Genomic DNA, 14,604 nt, shown 5'->3' with positions numbered 1-14,604 from the left:
CTGGTAAGCAGCAGAGGCCATGCGCCTTGGTAGCCAGGATCCTACTGCTTTAGCTAGTCTCATCTCTTACCATTTTCCCCCTGAAACTGGGCCAGATATTCCCGTGACTCATGACTGTTCAGTGATTCCCAAGGGAGTTCCAGTGGGTTCAGCAAGGAGTCTCGGTTCCCCCTTGCTTTTTAGGGGGCTCAGAAGTACCCTTGCTCCTATACAGCAGCATCTCAGTTAGCTGCCTGGGCTGACGGATCTGAAGCGTCCCTGCGTGTGTTATACTGACCTCGTGGAGGAGTAAGACGGAGGTTCACAGAGATGAACCCAGCAGAGAAATGACGCTAAAACAGGGGTCTAAAACTCCTAGCCCACAGGACACCTTCGACCGGAGCAATTGCCCGAGTCACCAGCCCCAAGTCCTACCCCTTCCCACCATCGCTCCGCCCTCTCCCTCCCATGGCACTCTGTCCTCGAGGTTTCAGTTTTGGGGATCATTGGGGGGCCTGATGCTGCAGGGCAGCAGTGGCTGTGCCCTGCTCCCGCACTTACCCCCACAGTGATCCCCAAAGCCGTGTCCTTAGCGGCTGCAGTGTCATTGGGGAAGAGGGTGGGTTGACGGTGGGAAGAAGGGAGCTGGAAGTCCTGGGCCATACTGTGCAATCGCTCCGGCCGGGGACCCCTGCTCTGAAACCCCGTTGATGTTAACAGCAGATGAGCTTCTTTCTCGAGGGTTGTGAAGCTAAGGTATAGCATGCAAGAGAGGACATTGCCCCTGCTACAGAGCTCGTAGCGCCGGTGGCATGTTCTGCAGGAAGCTGATCATGCTCTACTCAGTCACAGAGGACTTTCCCATGTGAGCAAAAGGAAAGGGTTCAACATGCGGCTCTATGTAAGACACTGGATCTCCCCGTGACTCCGTTACCCACCTGTTAAATGAGGGCAGGAATACTTCCTGCCTTGTCTGTTTAAATTGTAAGATCTTCAGGACAGGAACTGTCTCGGACGGGATGTATCTACAATGCCTGGCATAACAAAGCATTGATCTGTGTGTGGTACTCTAAAGCTACGTTTACACTGCAGCTTTTGCCGCAAGAGCCTATGCAAATGAAGCATGGATTAGCATATTGCTGTGCTTCATTTGCATAATTTATTTGAGCCATTTTTGCGCAAAAACAAGCAGTGTGGCCTTTTTTGCGCAAAAAACCCCCCATCCACGCTGCTTGTTTTTGCGCAAAAATCCCTTGCGCAAAAAATGGCTCAAATAAATTATGCAAATGAAGCATGGCGATATGCTAATCCACGCGTCATTTGCATAGGCTCTTGTGGCAAAAGCCGTAGTGTAGATGAAGCCTAACACTGTTAATAAGGGCAGGTATCATTTCCAAATCACAGAACTGAAAGAGACCTCAAGAGGTCATCACGTCCAGTCCCCGGCACTCATGGCAGGACCATGCACCCTCTAAACCAGTAGTGGGCACCAGCCGGGGGTCTATGTGAGCCCCACAAGACATTTTGTTTTACTGTTGCCCATGTGCAGGTTGCCAGATTCTGCTGGTTTTCATCTGGGTCGTGTTTTTCTTACCAGTCTTACAAAAGTGACGCACACGTAAAGCAAAGGCACGTGAAGCGAGGCGCACGCTGACTGCCCACAACGCTGGCGGTGAGAGCCGGGCGCGCTCTCTGCATCCAACCACAGTGCTGCTGTGGTTCAATCAGTGCCCCCCGCAAATTCTAGGTACGCAAGCGCAGGGAGCAGAGCTATTCTACCCAGAGAAGCCGTCTCGGTGTAAGGATGTTAAAATGTGGTTATCTGGCTAATCATGTAGTCGGTACGATTTGTATCGACTACACAACGAGTCGATAAGGACAGGCAGAGCCGCAGCGGGGGTAACTCCAGGAGCCGGCTCGACATGGGACTGAGCATTCCTGGCTCGTGTTGGCACCAGGAGCCAGCCACGTGCGATTCTGCATTTTAAATGTAGTAAGAGCTGCTGGGCTCTCACTGCATTTAAAGTGCAGAGGCGCAGCGTCCCAGACCAGTGTGAGCCGGGACTGCGTGGTCCCAGCTCGCGCTGAGTCCAGCAGCCCCTGTCCACAGGGAAAAAGGGGGGGCACAGATAGGGGGTGCTGCAGGAGCAGCCTCTCCTATCCTCCCGCTACGTCTGATAGAGGCAGCGAGGCGGAGGGCGGGCAACACCACGGCGACGGTGCTGGGGGGAGCCGGCTTTTAAGCCAACTCCCCTCAGCACTGGCTCCTGTTTCCCACCCTGCTTTGCTGCCTCTCATAGAGGCAGCAAGGGGGGAGAAAGCGAGTAGTCGATACTCCAGTCGACTACCCAGTAAGTTTATGCGTATCGGGATGTCGACTAGTCGCTAACAACCCTATCTGAGTTATGACAATCTCGAGGCCCATTGAGATTAAGAAGGGCCACTCACGTGACCCACTCACTGGCCCATTTTGCCCATCATTGATCTAGACCACTGCTAACAGGTGTTCGCCTAAACTGCTCTTAATCTCCAATGATGGAGTTTCCACAGCCTCCCTATGCAATTTATTCCAGCAGTTATCCATCACTTCATTTGGTTTGTGCTCACTTTTTTTTTTTTTTTTTTTTGAGCTCCTTTTCAAAACATGCCCAGATTCTGGACGAATGTATCTGAAAAGATTCCTTGAGGGCCAAGAGAAAGTGAACTCCCCCCTTCTCCCGCCCCAATCAAGATATAATAATCATACTCCAAAGGCACAGATTACACTGATACCAAAACGCGGAGAGGAAGCATCCATGTTCAGGAAGAAATCCGAAGTTACAGTTTATTCTTTCATTAGCATTTTAATAGAAAAACTTTCCACTCACTCCCAAGTGAAAAGTGACTATCTGCATTTAAATGAAGTGGGTTTTTTCCCTAAGAATGATGGCACACAAGCTTGAAGCTCTCCCCAACTCCTCAGAATGAGCCGGTACAATACATTATCATCTTCCTGAGTTTCAAAGACCATTGATAAAATTGTATACAACCACCCAACACACGCACTGGTTCCCTCTTTCACCCCCCCTCCCCACCCCCGCCCCAATCACTGGCAAATCATTTAAAAAACATACGGAAACCTTTCTGCTCGGCCTTCATTCCACATGAAGTTAGCCGTTGGAAAAGGGGCAGAATGGACAATTGCAAGGGGTCTGAAGTCCTCTGTTTATCTACACAACTGTGTAAGCTCCCTGCATTCGCACCTGGCTTTAATGCAGTGGTCACCAACCAGTCCATCGGGATCGACTGGTAGATCTTGGAACCTCTGACAGGTGATCCTGACTGGTTTGGCCAAGAGGCTTTCAAGTGCCAGCACTTCAGTTGCCCTTCCTCCCACGGCTGCGCATCTCCTGCCCTTTGTCTTGAAACTGCCCCTCCCCCTGGGAACCCTCCTGCTTGCTGTGCAGGGCAGGGGAGGGAGAGGAGGGGGCTGATGTTAAGGTGCCCCTTCTCCCACTCTTTATCCTTTCTCCGCAGAGCAGAGAGGAGGCACAACGGGACTTGGGAGGGAGTTTTCTGGCTGCGTTAGGGAGTGCTCCAGGGCCAGGGAGGGGTGAGCTTGCCTTAGCCCCACTGCAGCACCAACCAGGAGCCACCAGCAGTGCCTCGCCTACACCCCAAGCACCCCTGCATCCAAGTGCCATCCCAGAGCCTGCACCTAGAACCCCCTCCTACATCCCAACGGCCTGCCCCAAGCTCAGCTCAGAGCCTCTCTCACACTCCAGATCCAGCCCTTAATCCAAGACCAGGGCCTGCACCCCAACCCTTTGCCCCAGCCTGATGGAAGTGAGTGAGGATGGGCAAGAGAGGGAGGATGGAGTGAGCAGGGGTGGGGCTTTAGAGAAGGGGCAGGAGGGAGACAGGGTGGGGTATTTATATGTGAGGTAGATCTTAGATTGCACTTACATTCCAAAAGTGATCTCGTGCTTAAAAAGGTCGGAGACCCCTGCTCCAATGGGACCATCCTTTGGTGAGATGCAGCTGCCAGCACCACGACCCAGCAGCAGATCCCTTAGCCTCTCGCCCAGGATTGCCAGCCAGGGAGCAAAGCAGCACGGACTATGCAGGTGCTAGCTTTGATGCAGTTACCTGGCTAGTGGGATCGGGACTGAGACTCCCCAATTCGTTCCACAGAAGCCACCGAGCAGTCACTGGCCACTCTGAATCACTGACAAGCCCCGTGACACTCGTGCCAGTGACCAGGAGGAGAAAGGTTCCATGTTCTGTCCCGGCCTCCGCGTTACCTTTCTCCTCCCCTGCGGTGTTGCGGGTGACAGCTATCCGGCCACGCAGCTGCCGCCTTTGATTCTAATGTGTCAGATCCCTCTGAAGCCTTGCACGGCGTGCTGGGATGTGTATGGAACACAACGTGGGCAGCGCGTGATGCAGGCAAGGGAAGGCATTGCCTTTCCTGAAACTGCCTACACTCCCCGGCCACCAGGGAAGACCCAGCTTGGGAGGGCAAGTTCCAGCCCCGCCCCTTCCTCCTGAGGCCCCACCCCTTCATCCACCTCCTCCCACCATGGAGGCAAGCCCCACCCAAGCCCCGCCCTCCAAGTGGCCAGGAAGGATAAGGCTGGGGTTGAGTGGGGCTTGCCTCCACAGGGGGGAGGAGGTGGATGAAGGGGTGGGGCCTCAGGAGGAAGGGGCGGGTCTGGGACTTGCTTTCCCCAGCTGGGCCTGCACCTGCCGCCCATGTAACACCGCAGAGCCAGAGCCAGGCCATCTCCCCACACATGGCCCCTCCCATCCGGCAGGGCCAGGCCATCTCCCCACACATTGCCCCTCAGGCAGAGCCAGGCCATCTCCCCACACACTGCCCCTCAGGCAGAGCCAGGCCATCTCCCCACACATTGCCCCTCAGGCAGAGCCAGTCCATCTCCCCACACACTGCCCCTCAGGCAGAGCCAGGCCATCTCCCCACACACTGCCCTTCATACCCGGCAGAGCCAGGCCATCTCCGGAGGATCGCGCCAGTCTAGACGCTTTTTTCCGGCTTTTCCCCAAGCCGGAAAAAAAGCGGCAGCCATGTTTATTTAAATCCCGCGGGGGATATTTAAATCCCCCGCGGATTTCCCTATTCCCAAGTTCAAAATTAGCATGCCCCTTCCGAAGAAGGGGCCAGTGTAGACGTCGCCCATGAGTATATTATTTTGCTACTTTTCCATCTAGTTATTATGCAACAGGAATATTGTGGTGAAAATAAAAGTTTTCTCTTTTCTTTTTATTAACCTGGCATTGGTTAATTTTTGTGTCCTGGTTTGTACTTTAGGGGTGAGATTTCCCAAGTAGTCTCTCCCTGATTTTTTAGCATATTTGAGTGGTGGCAGCGGAGATTTTATTTCCAAAATCTAGGTTAAGATTTTGGGGGAAGTTTTATACCAAAGCCTGGTAGATAAGGTTTTGGGGTACTTTTGCTGGCCCCCACTTCTGCATGTATCGTGCCAGAGTGGGGAAGGAGCCATGACAACCAGTCAATGGCATGTCGATTGCAACCGGGAAGCAATGTTCATGCTTGCTGCATATGGGCCCTGCTGCAGAGTGGAGGGGAAGAAAGAGCATAGGAGGAGGTGAGAGAAAATGACCGGCCAACTCCACTCTCATCCAAGCTCAATGGACAGACTTGAATTGATCTAAACGGCAATTGGGTGGGGCCTTAGTTCCTTCTGCTCCTGGGGGATGCTCTGCGAAGTGGCTTACCATAAAGTAGTAGAGCTGGGAGGACCTGGCCATGAACTCAGGCTTACACTCGGCCACGCAGATCTCCACAAATCCGGCATGCTGGCTGGGCTTGGCTTCTCCCATCTCGCACACTATCCTGCATGGAAAGCATAAAGGAGGGGCAAGGGGTTTGGCTCAGTTCAGGCTGGTCCCACAGACCTGCTCTGCAGAGCCCGCAGCCCGGGGGACAGACCCTGCTCGTTCCCAGAGGCTTGCCAGCCCTGAACCCCAAGGAACCCCTGGGGACGCTGATCATTAACCAGGTGTGTCTCCAGACGTTGGGGCCAGATCCACAGCAGGTGGAAATCAGCTTCGCTCCCCTGAAACCCACAGAACTAAGATGGTTTATACCCACGGAGGAGCTGGCCAGTTAATCTCTCTCCTCTCCTCTTCGCAATGATTGCTAGTACAGCCTGGCAGATTCCAATAGGCTGTAGGGTCCACTCATCAGCTCCCACTCAGCGCTGGCCACCGCGGTGCACGCTAAGTTCTCGGTGCTTCTGTCCTCAAGCCCAGCTCTCTTCAGCCCAGCACTGGTGGCTGTCCACCAAAGTGGGGCAAAGATCCCAGGGGTGGGGGACAATCCACATGCCCTTACCTAGAAACACTGGGGCAGGGGCATAGGAACTCCTGCTGGGAGCATGGAAGTGAGGATCCCAAGGGACCCACGCCAGCCATAGTCTGCTGCAGTGCTTTGGAAGTGACTTTGTAATAGCTAGTATAGGAGAGGGGCTATGCATTACTCAGCCCTCCTCTGTGCAGGGTTTGTCTGCCCAATGAATACCTTCGATTATTGGCTTCTCCGGGCTTCCTGGGGGCTCTAACTCCTCTGGTGGAGCCAAGGGCCTGGGGGCAGCAGAATTAGTGAATGCATTATGTCACACTCCAGTTCCTGGCCAACTTACTGCTCCGCCGGGATGTATCCTTCCACCAGCGGTTTGCACTCCACTCCCGCCACTTTGACGTGAGATGCAATGTCCCGGAACTCCAGTCCCAGATTCTCCCCCCGGATTGTCACTTTGGTGCCTCCTTCCCGAGGGCCCGTCACGGGGATGATCTGAAGCAAAGAGGCAAGAGTAATCAGAGAAACGCCCGGGCATCGCAAAGGCCACCAAGATTTCCAGCAGGAGTTGTAGCAGCGTCTCATAGGCTATCGCAGACTCGCATCACCCTGCATGGCTCCTGTACAAACACATTCGACTCGCTTCTGCTGGTCCCACACACACGATTTCCAAAGTCCCACCCAATTTGATACCTCTTGTCACCTTCCCTATGTGAGTAACACTGCGCCATGTCACTACAGCATATCAAGGGATACCCGGAAACAGGTGTTTCTACTTGTACGGGGATGGGACTTTCGCAATGAAGTTAATCTCCAGGTTTTGTAAACATCCATCAGTTGTAAAAGTTCATCAGTGGAAAGTGGTGGGGGAGTAGAGGGAGCAGGGAAAGGAGAGGCAGAAAGGTCCAGCCAATCTCGCCGATAAACTCAGTGAGTGATCCAAGGAAGTCAGGACATGGACTCGCATTGAAAGGCTTCAAGGAGCTTTTGATTGGCTCCTAAGAGAAAATCTAGCTGTTCACTTCCTGCTGAGTAGACACCTACCAGAAAAATGCTGCTCAGACACTATGGAAACAAGGGTGCCAGCTAGCAGCAGCTGCCATATGGCAAAATACACTTTCCAACGGCATTTCAAAGGACACCGTCTGAAAGCGACAGCAGAGGGAGTGGGAGGCGAAGGGCGAGGGGTTGCGTGTGCTTGTTGAGTGCAAGAATTTCTGTTCACTATGGCTTTGTCTACACTGCAGGGTTTTTGCGCAAGAAGCTTTTTGCAGAAGAGATCTCCCGCAAAAACTTCTTGTGCAAAAGCACGTCCGCACCTCAAAAGTGCATCACAAAAGCAATGTGCTTTTGCGCAAGAGAGCGTCCACACTGCATGGATGCTCTTGCGCAAAAAGCTCTGCTTTCCATTAACAGAATGGCCATCAGAGCACCTGTGCTTTTTCTGATAGGCTCTTTTTGTGCAAGAAACCCCTGCGGAGCGTCCACACAAGCCTTTTTGCACAAGAGCTGTAGCGCAAAAAAGAGTTATCCCTCGTAGGGAGATGAATAACTCTACCAGCAAAAGCCCTCTGTCCTGTCGATTTACTGAATTTTTTTGTGCAAAAACGCACTTGAGGTGCGGACACTCCACTGGTTTTTGAGCAAAAACCTTGTAGTGTAGATATAGCCTATGGGTAGGGATCCCTCCTCTCCTGCAGCCAGCCCAGTTCTCGTGGGGGCCAGTGGGATGGAATTTTCCTCCTGAACACACAGTCTGGGTCTGTTCAAAGCCCTGTGCTGGGAAAGAGATCACTTTACATCTTAGCATTTGCTGTGTAAGTCTGAGCTACTGATGGACCACTACATCTCAACATCTGCTGTGCAAGGCTGTGATACAACGGACCACTACATCTCAGCATCTGCTGTGCAAGGCTGTGATACAACGGACCACTGCATCTCAGCATCTTCTGTGCAAGGCTGAGGTACCGATGGACCACTGCATCTCAACATCTGCAGTGCAAGCCTGCAGTACAATGGACCACTGCATCTCAACATCTGTTGTGCAAGTCTGCAGTACAATGGACCACTGCATCTCAACATCTGCTGTGCAAGGCTGCGGTACAATGGACCACTGCATCTCAACATCTGCAGTGCAAGTCTGCAGTACAATGGACCACTGCATCTCAACATCTGTTGAGCAAGGCTGCGGTACAATGGACCACTGCATCTCAGCATCTGCTGTGCAAGGCTGCGGTACAATGGACCACTGCATCTCAACATCTGCTGTGCAAGGCTGCGGTACAATGGACCACTGCATCTCAGCATCTGCAGTGCAAGGCTGCGGTACAATGGACCACTGCATCTCAACATCTGCTGTGCAAGGCTGCGGTACAATGGACCACTGCATCTCAGCATCTGCAGTGCAAGGCTGCGGTACAATGGACCACTGCATCTCAACATCTGCTGTGCAAGGCTGCGGTACAATGGACCACTGCATCTCAGCATCTGCTGTGCAAGGCTGCGGTACAATGGACCACTTCATCTCAGCATCTGCTGTGCAAGGCTGCAGTACAATGGACCACTGCATCTCAGCATCTGCTGTGCAAGGCTGCGGTACAATGGACCACTGCATCTCAGCATCTGCTGTGCAAGGTTGCTGTACCAATGGACCACTTCATCTCAGCATCTGCTGTGCAAGGCTGCAGTACAATGGACCACTGCATCTCAGCATCTACAGTGCAAGGCTGCAGTAGCAATGGACCCACGGGATTCTATTTTTGTCCTCCTGGCCCACCATCCAGTGTGGCTGGCAGAGAGGCCACAGTTTACACTCCCTGACACCCCTCCCCTCATGTCCCCTATAGACTCGTTTGAGTGTGTATGAGGCCCACCTGTGCTGCATCATCTGCTTGGGCAAGCCAAGCGCTGCTGAAGGGTGAAGCCCCCTGCACTTAAGCCCGCAGTGTGCCTGACCCTTCAGCAGGTGAGTGTGGGAAGGTGGCCTCCTGAATTCCCTTGCTGCTGGAGGCCATCTAGGCCTAGGGATTATTATGGACATGAAAGGCCAAACCAAGGAGCCAACCGCAAATGACCTGAATCCTGCCCTGTCTGTTAGTTATGGGGCCTACCTGGTTTGCCAGATGAGATGATGAGGGAAAGGTGCTTCTCATAGCTGTTCCAAAGGCCTTTCTCTGCTGTCCATTCAGAGGCTGCCCTGGTGCCATCTGCCAGCACTGGCATGGATCACTCCACAGTGAAATCATGGGAATTCCCCGCTAGATGTTCTCACCCGTTTGCTATTAGCACTGCCAGCTGGGAAGCCACGCAGGCAGCTAGATCCTTACACTGCAGTTTTCCAGGCAGATAGATCCCAAATGCTGGCAGGAGCTGGGGGCGGCGGGGAGGGTGGTACTTGGTTACTCTCTGCTGCTTTCCAATGCCAGGTTAGAAACACCCCCGACAAACGGCACTCCCAAGCCCCACCTGCCATTACCGCGGGCACCAGAGTGACAGGTCCCACTGGAAGAGGCTCAAGGACAGCACAGGGGGTTGGTGTTTGGGTTTGCAACTGATCTCTTACAGCTCCAGGACTGCCCTGCTGCCTTTCCTGCGCCTGTGCCACCAAGCCAGAAGGCAAAGACTGGCTGTCTGGAAGAGCGGAGATGGTGAGCTCTGTTTCCTAGGCCATGCACACACGGATGGCTGGCAAGGGTGGGTTTGTATTGGAGTTAGAGCCCCCAAGGGTGCCGATCTGGAACAGCTCAGGACCCATATGCTACCACTGCTAGCTAAGCGCACGCAGGCAGCGTACGGAATGGAACTGACATTCTGCTACTGGGAAAGCCCGCGTCTCCCCTCCGTGCCGCAGTTTCGAGTAGAAGTGGGTGAGACATTTGTAAACCCGAAAGCCGATCTCACTGTGCTCTCTCCAGCAGGGGGCGGCAGTTCTGGATCCACTTTACAAACGTCCTGAGTAGGGATCTATTCTGGGGAAGCAGGTGGGGATGCCAGCGACCTTGTGGGACGAGCAGTCGGGTTATGGGGCAGAGAAACCCCAGAACGGAGCCCATCTCAAGTGCAGTGAGGGAAGGAGTCATTCATTCCTCTTTGCATGAGGCTCTGGGTGGAAGCCAGGTAGGGCAACTTGCTTGCTTGCTATGAAACAGCAAAACCCACTTTCAGGAGGAGACTGAGGTGAGATTGTATTTACACCCGAGCTTTCAAGAAGACCGTGTGCAGAGGCTCTGATGTGAGGGCACAGGGTGCCAGAATCTTTCTGGCTGAAATGACAGCCACTAAGAAAGCCACTGTCCAGGAGAGGTGGAATAAGGAGCACTATGCTACAGGTTCAAACGATGGTCCCATAAGACCCGGTTCCTGGGGAAGAACCGGTTCTCCCGCTTGAGATTAGAAGGAATCTGACTTTGGAAGGCGGAGGGTGGAAAACTGACAGGGAGACCAGGAGAACCTCAATAGAGGAACCTGTCTGAATCTTGCAGTTTTAGGAGCAAGTCTGTTTTTTTGTGCAGATGAATGCACGAGTGAGACTCCTCATGGGGGTGCCCCGACAGAGAACTGCTGCCATTTTGAGAGGTAACTACTTAGTAGGACCTTCGAATATTGCTCTGAGCAATGCTGCTCTCTAAGATTTAACCATGGAGATTCCAGGCCACTGGATGAAGGGAGCCCAGCGTCGAATGGTGCAGCTAACTGTGGTCCTGAAAAATCATGGCCCGGTGCAACAGATATGGGATTGGAGTTGCACAGAGAGGACCAGTGTCGACAGGCTTGTGCTGGGGCTATCAGACATGGTCTTGCCTGATCTTTAGCAGCACTCTGTGCATGGGGAAGTGGGGGGAGGAGGTCCTGTCTGAGGTAGTAGGAAGGAGATGCTGATGGAACGGGACGGCGACTTTGCAGGGTGTAGAACTGGTGACACTTGCTCTTGTAGCTGTTTGCAAACAGAGCTATTTTCTCCTCCCCCCTCAGAAATGACTCTCACCAGAACCAGACAAAGAGACCACCTGTGCGCATTGCACCAGTGAAGTGACCTGTCGGCTCCCTGAGTGTCATCGGATGGTAAGAGGCCTCCAAGTTGATTGAGGGGACCATGCTAAACTCCCATAGCTGCACCATGTCCCGCCAAAGGAGAACAGCGTGAGCTCCTCCCTGCCTGTTGAGATATCAGGTGGCTGCCGTGTTGTTTGGGAAAACAAACACATTTCTGCCCTGGATGTTGGGTAGAGAGGCCTGACAGGCTGCATCAAGCTCTCCAAGTCCCCTCTCACTGATGTGAAGTAAAAGTTCTGCCGTAGACCAAAGGCAGAGCTTTCCAACCCCGCGTTGACAGGTCTGAGGCCAGAGTCATTGATGGTTGAGGGCACATAAAGGGAGTCCCCCTCACAAACTGTGAGAAGATCCAGTCAGCCATTCAGAGAGACAAGAAGTCATGGAGATACCATAAGGGAAGTGCCCAGACGGCATCTGTTTGGTGAGGCCAGCCACGTCTGCAGGGGTCGAAGTGCAGCCTGGCGTGTTGTACCACAGATGTGCGTGAGGCCACGTGGCCTAGGAGCCTCATGCAATTTCAGCCTCTTGTGATGAGTTCTGAGGCGTATTATCAGGGATCGGATTAACTGGAATCATCCCTCTTGGAGGTAGGCCCTGGCCTGAATAGAGTCAGTGACTACACCAATAGATTCTATCCTCCACACTGGACCGGTCCATATTTACCAGAAGGCCTAGGCCCCGAGGGCCTTGAATGTCAATTGGATGACTCAAATACTCAACAGTACCAAAGATTTTGACTAGCCAGTCATCTCGATAAGAACAGACCTGCTCTCCTAACCGCCTCAGGAAAGCTGCCATTACTTCCGTACATTTTATGAACGCCCAAGGAGCTGCAGACAGGCCGGACAGGAGCACCATGCATTGGTAACAGGCATGGTTCACCACAAATCTGAGGACTCTTCTGTGTCCCTGGTACACTGACACATGAAAATGGGTGTCTCTTAAACTGAGAAAAACTTAAAAAAACAACCAATAGTTTAGTAGCACCTTAAAGACTAACAAAACATGTAGACGGTATCATGAGCTTTCGTGGGCACAGCCCACTTCTTCAGATGACCGGAGTGTTAGAAGGCCAGACTATTTGTTGTTTTTTAGGTTTTTCCTGTTACAGACTAACTCGGCTACCCCTCTGAAGCTCTTAAATTGAGGGCAGAGTACCAAGGAGGGGATAATGGAAGCTGGAGCGACCATGCAGAACTTTATTTTATGTGATAGTAATTGAGTTGGCACAGGTCTCAAAGAGATCCAGGAGCTCCTTTGGCTTTCAGGATTAGGAAATAATGGAAGTAAATCTCTTTCCCACTTAAATTCTGTGGAACCTCTTCCACAGGTCACACTCGAAGGAGAGATTGAACTTCCTGAGCCAGAAGTTCTTCAGGACAGGGATCGCTGAACAGGGACAGGAAAGGAGGATGAGAAGGAGAGGTAGAAATAAACTGGTGGGTATATCCCACTTCCACCATGCTCAACGCCCAGTGGTCTGTGATGAAATGGGACTAAACACTGAGGAAATGGGAAAGGTGATTTGCAAATAAAGGAGAAACAGGGTCTGGTATGATGGAAACTGGTACATTATACTCCAACGTCCCATGAGACTGCCTGCTGAGAGCCCCCGGGATGAGGCAAACTTTGATGTCATGGCAGAAGGGGCTGGCATAGATGACGGAAACTACTGTGTCTCTTCCTTTGATGATCCTGGCAAAGAGCCAGGGCAGAGTACCAAAGCGGCTGTTGAGGCCTTCCTTGAAGGATCTGGAGTGTACAACTGTAACGGGTCCACCCGCTGGTGAGCGTCCTGCTGTGGCCGAGTGATGCTGTGCAGGGTCCTTGCTGGGTTCTCCGGTCACCCTCAAAGTCCTGGAACCAGGGCCTGACTAGCCCCGTCCACGGTGCTAGTAAGTCTCTGCTTGTGGCTGGTCTTTGGCCGCCGGGTCCAGATCTTACCTAGATCTAGTCTCAGCTCACACTGGGAACTAGCCATAGTGCTGATCTTCCAGTCAGGGTATAGACCTGACTGGGTTGAGCTCCTGAAAGGAACTGCCAAGCCCCAGCCTTGCAGCTTCTTTTATATCTCTCTGCTGGGTCCTGATTGGCTGCCGCAGAGACAGCCACTCTATAGTGTCTGGAGGACCTCTTCTCCGCTCCTCTTGCTGGGATAGGGTGTGGCAAGGCTGCTAGCCTCCTGTAGGGGGCACAGGGGCCTAGTCCAGCCCATCACAACAACTCAAAGGAGTTCAGGGTCATTCTCAACTCTTTTAGCCCACGAACCTTCACATCAGTGCCCCCAAAAGTGAAACTCCTTCAAAAGGCATGTCCTGAGCAATCTGTTGGACCTCCTGCAGAGCCCGAGGGACTTCCACCAGATTCTCCGGACCACGTCAATGGCACTCGAGTCAGCCACTTGTAAAGAGGCCTTTGACGCCAATGTTTCCCTCATCCACCATTGAGGAGAACTCTTGTCTGGTTTCTTGTAGGAGCAAATATTTGACTGTTTGCACAAAGTCCCACAAGTTAGAGTCACATGTATTCACCAGCAACTGCTGGTTTGCAATTCTGAGTTGCAACTCTCTGGTAGAATAAACTTTCCTCCCCAACAAGTCTGATTCCTTCGAGTCCTTTGACACTGGGGTTGCGCCCTGTCTCTCTCACTCACTGGCAGCAGATACCACCAGGACTCAGGGGAGGAGTATAAGGATGCATCTAGACTGCCATTTTTCCAAAAAAAAAGTCACTTGCGTCCACAGGGCTACTGTGTTCTTTCAAAAGAAAATCGAAAGAATGCAGAGGTTTTTCCAACATCGGTAAACTTCATTCTACCAGGAAGAATGCCTTTTCTGAAAGAGCTCTTTCAGAAAAAGGTGTGTGTGGATGGGGAAGAGGGCGTTCTTTCGAAAGAAGAGGAAAGAGGAAAAAGCACAGGTGCCCTAGTGGCCACTCCGTCCATAGCAATCACAGCTGAAATGCGAGAGAGCGTCCATTCAATGTGGACACTCTCTTTCGAAAAAGCAGATCACTTTTTCGATGTGCTTTGGCAGTGTGGACGCTCTCTTTCGGAAGAAGTGTTTTTTTAGGAAGATCTCTTCCGAAAAAGCTTCTTTCGAAAGAAGCCTGCAGTCTAGACGTCCCCTAAGAGATCTTGCAATCTTAGGCGAGAACAAAGTATTTTCATTCGTCCCCTTTGGAACTGATGGGAAGGAATGCACAAAATCTTCCTTGGGCCCGTAGTGGCCTCATTGAGAAGCAGGGCTACT

General features: G+C 52.4%; 1 protein-coding gene across 2 annotated transcripts in view; it reads right to left on the bottom strand.

Annotated features, from left to right (window-relative positions):
- Positions 1-14,604, bottom strand: part of PLXNA4 (plexin A4) — a 689,852-nt gene that overhangs the window by 99,497 nt on the left and 575,751 nt on the right. For both annotated transcript variants that reach the window (XM_075925673.2, XM_075925677.2), the window contains exons 13-14: positions 6,645-6,796; positions 5,719-5,836 (exon numbers count right to left, since the gene is read on the bottom strand). In XM_075925673.2, coding sequence (XP_075781788.1) covers positions 5,719-5,836; positions 6,645-6,796 — 270 coding nt within the window. The remainder of the gene's footprint in view (positions 1-5,718; positions 5,837-6,644; positions 6,797-14,604) is intronic.

Source organism: Pelodiscus sinensis, chromosome 1, assembly GCF_052426305.1.
Source record: "Pelodiscus sinensis isolate ZL-2025 chromosome 1, ASM5242630v1, whole genome shotgun sequence".
Taxonomy (NCBI): domain Eukaryota; kingdom Metazoa; phylum Chordata; order Testudines; family Trionychidae; genus Pelodiscus; species Pelodiscus sinensis.
The sequence above is the reverse complement of the archived record's forward strand: the minus strand, read 5'-3'. Positions and strand labels throughout refer to the sequence as shown.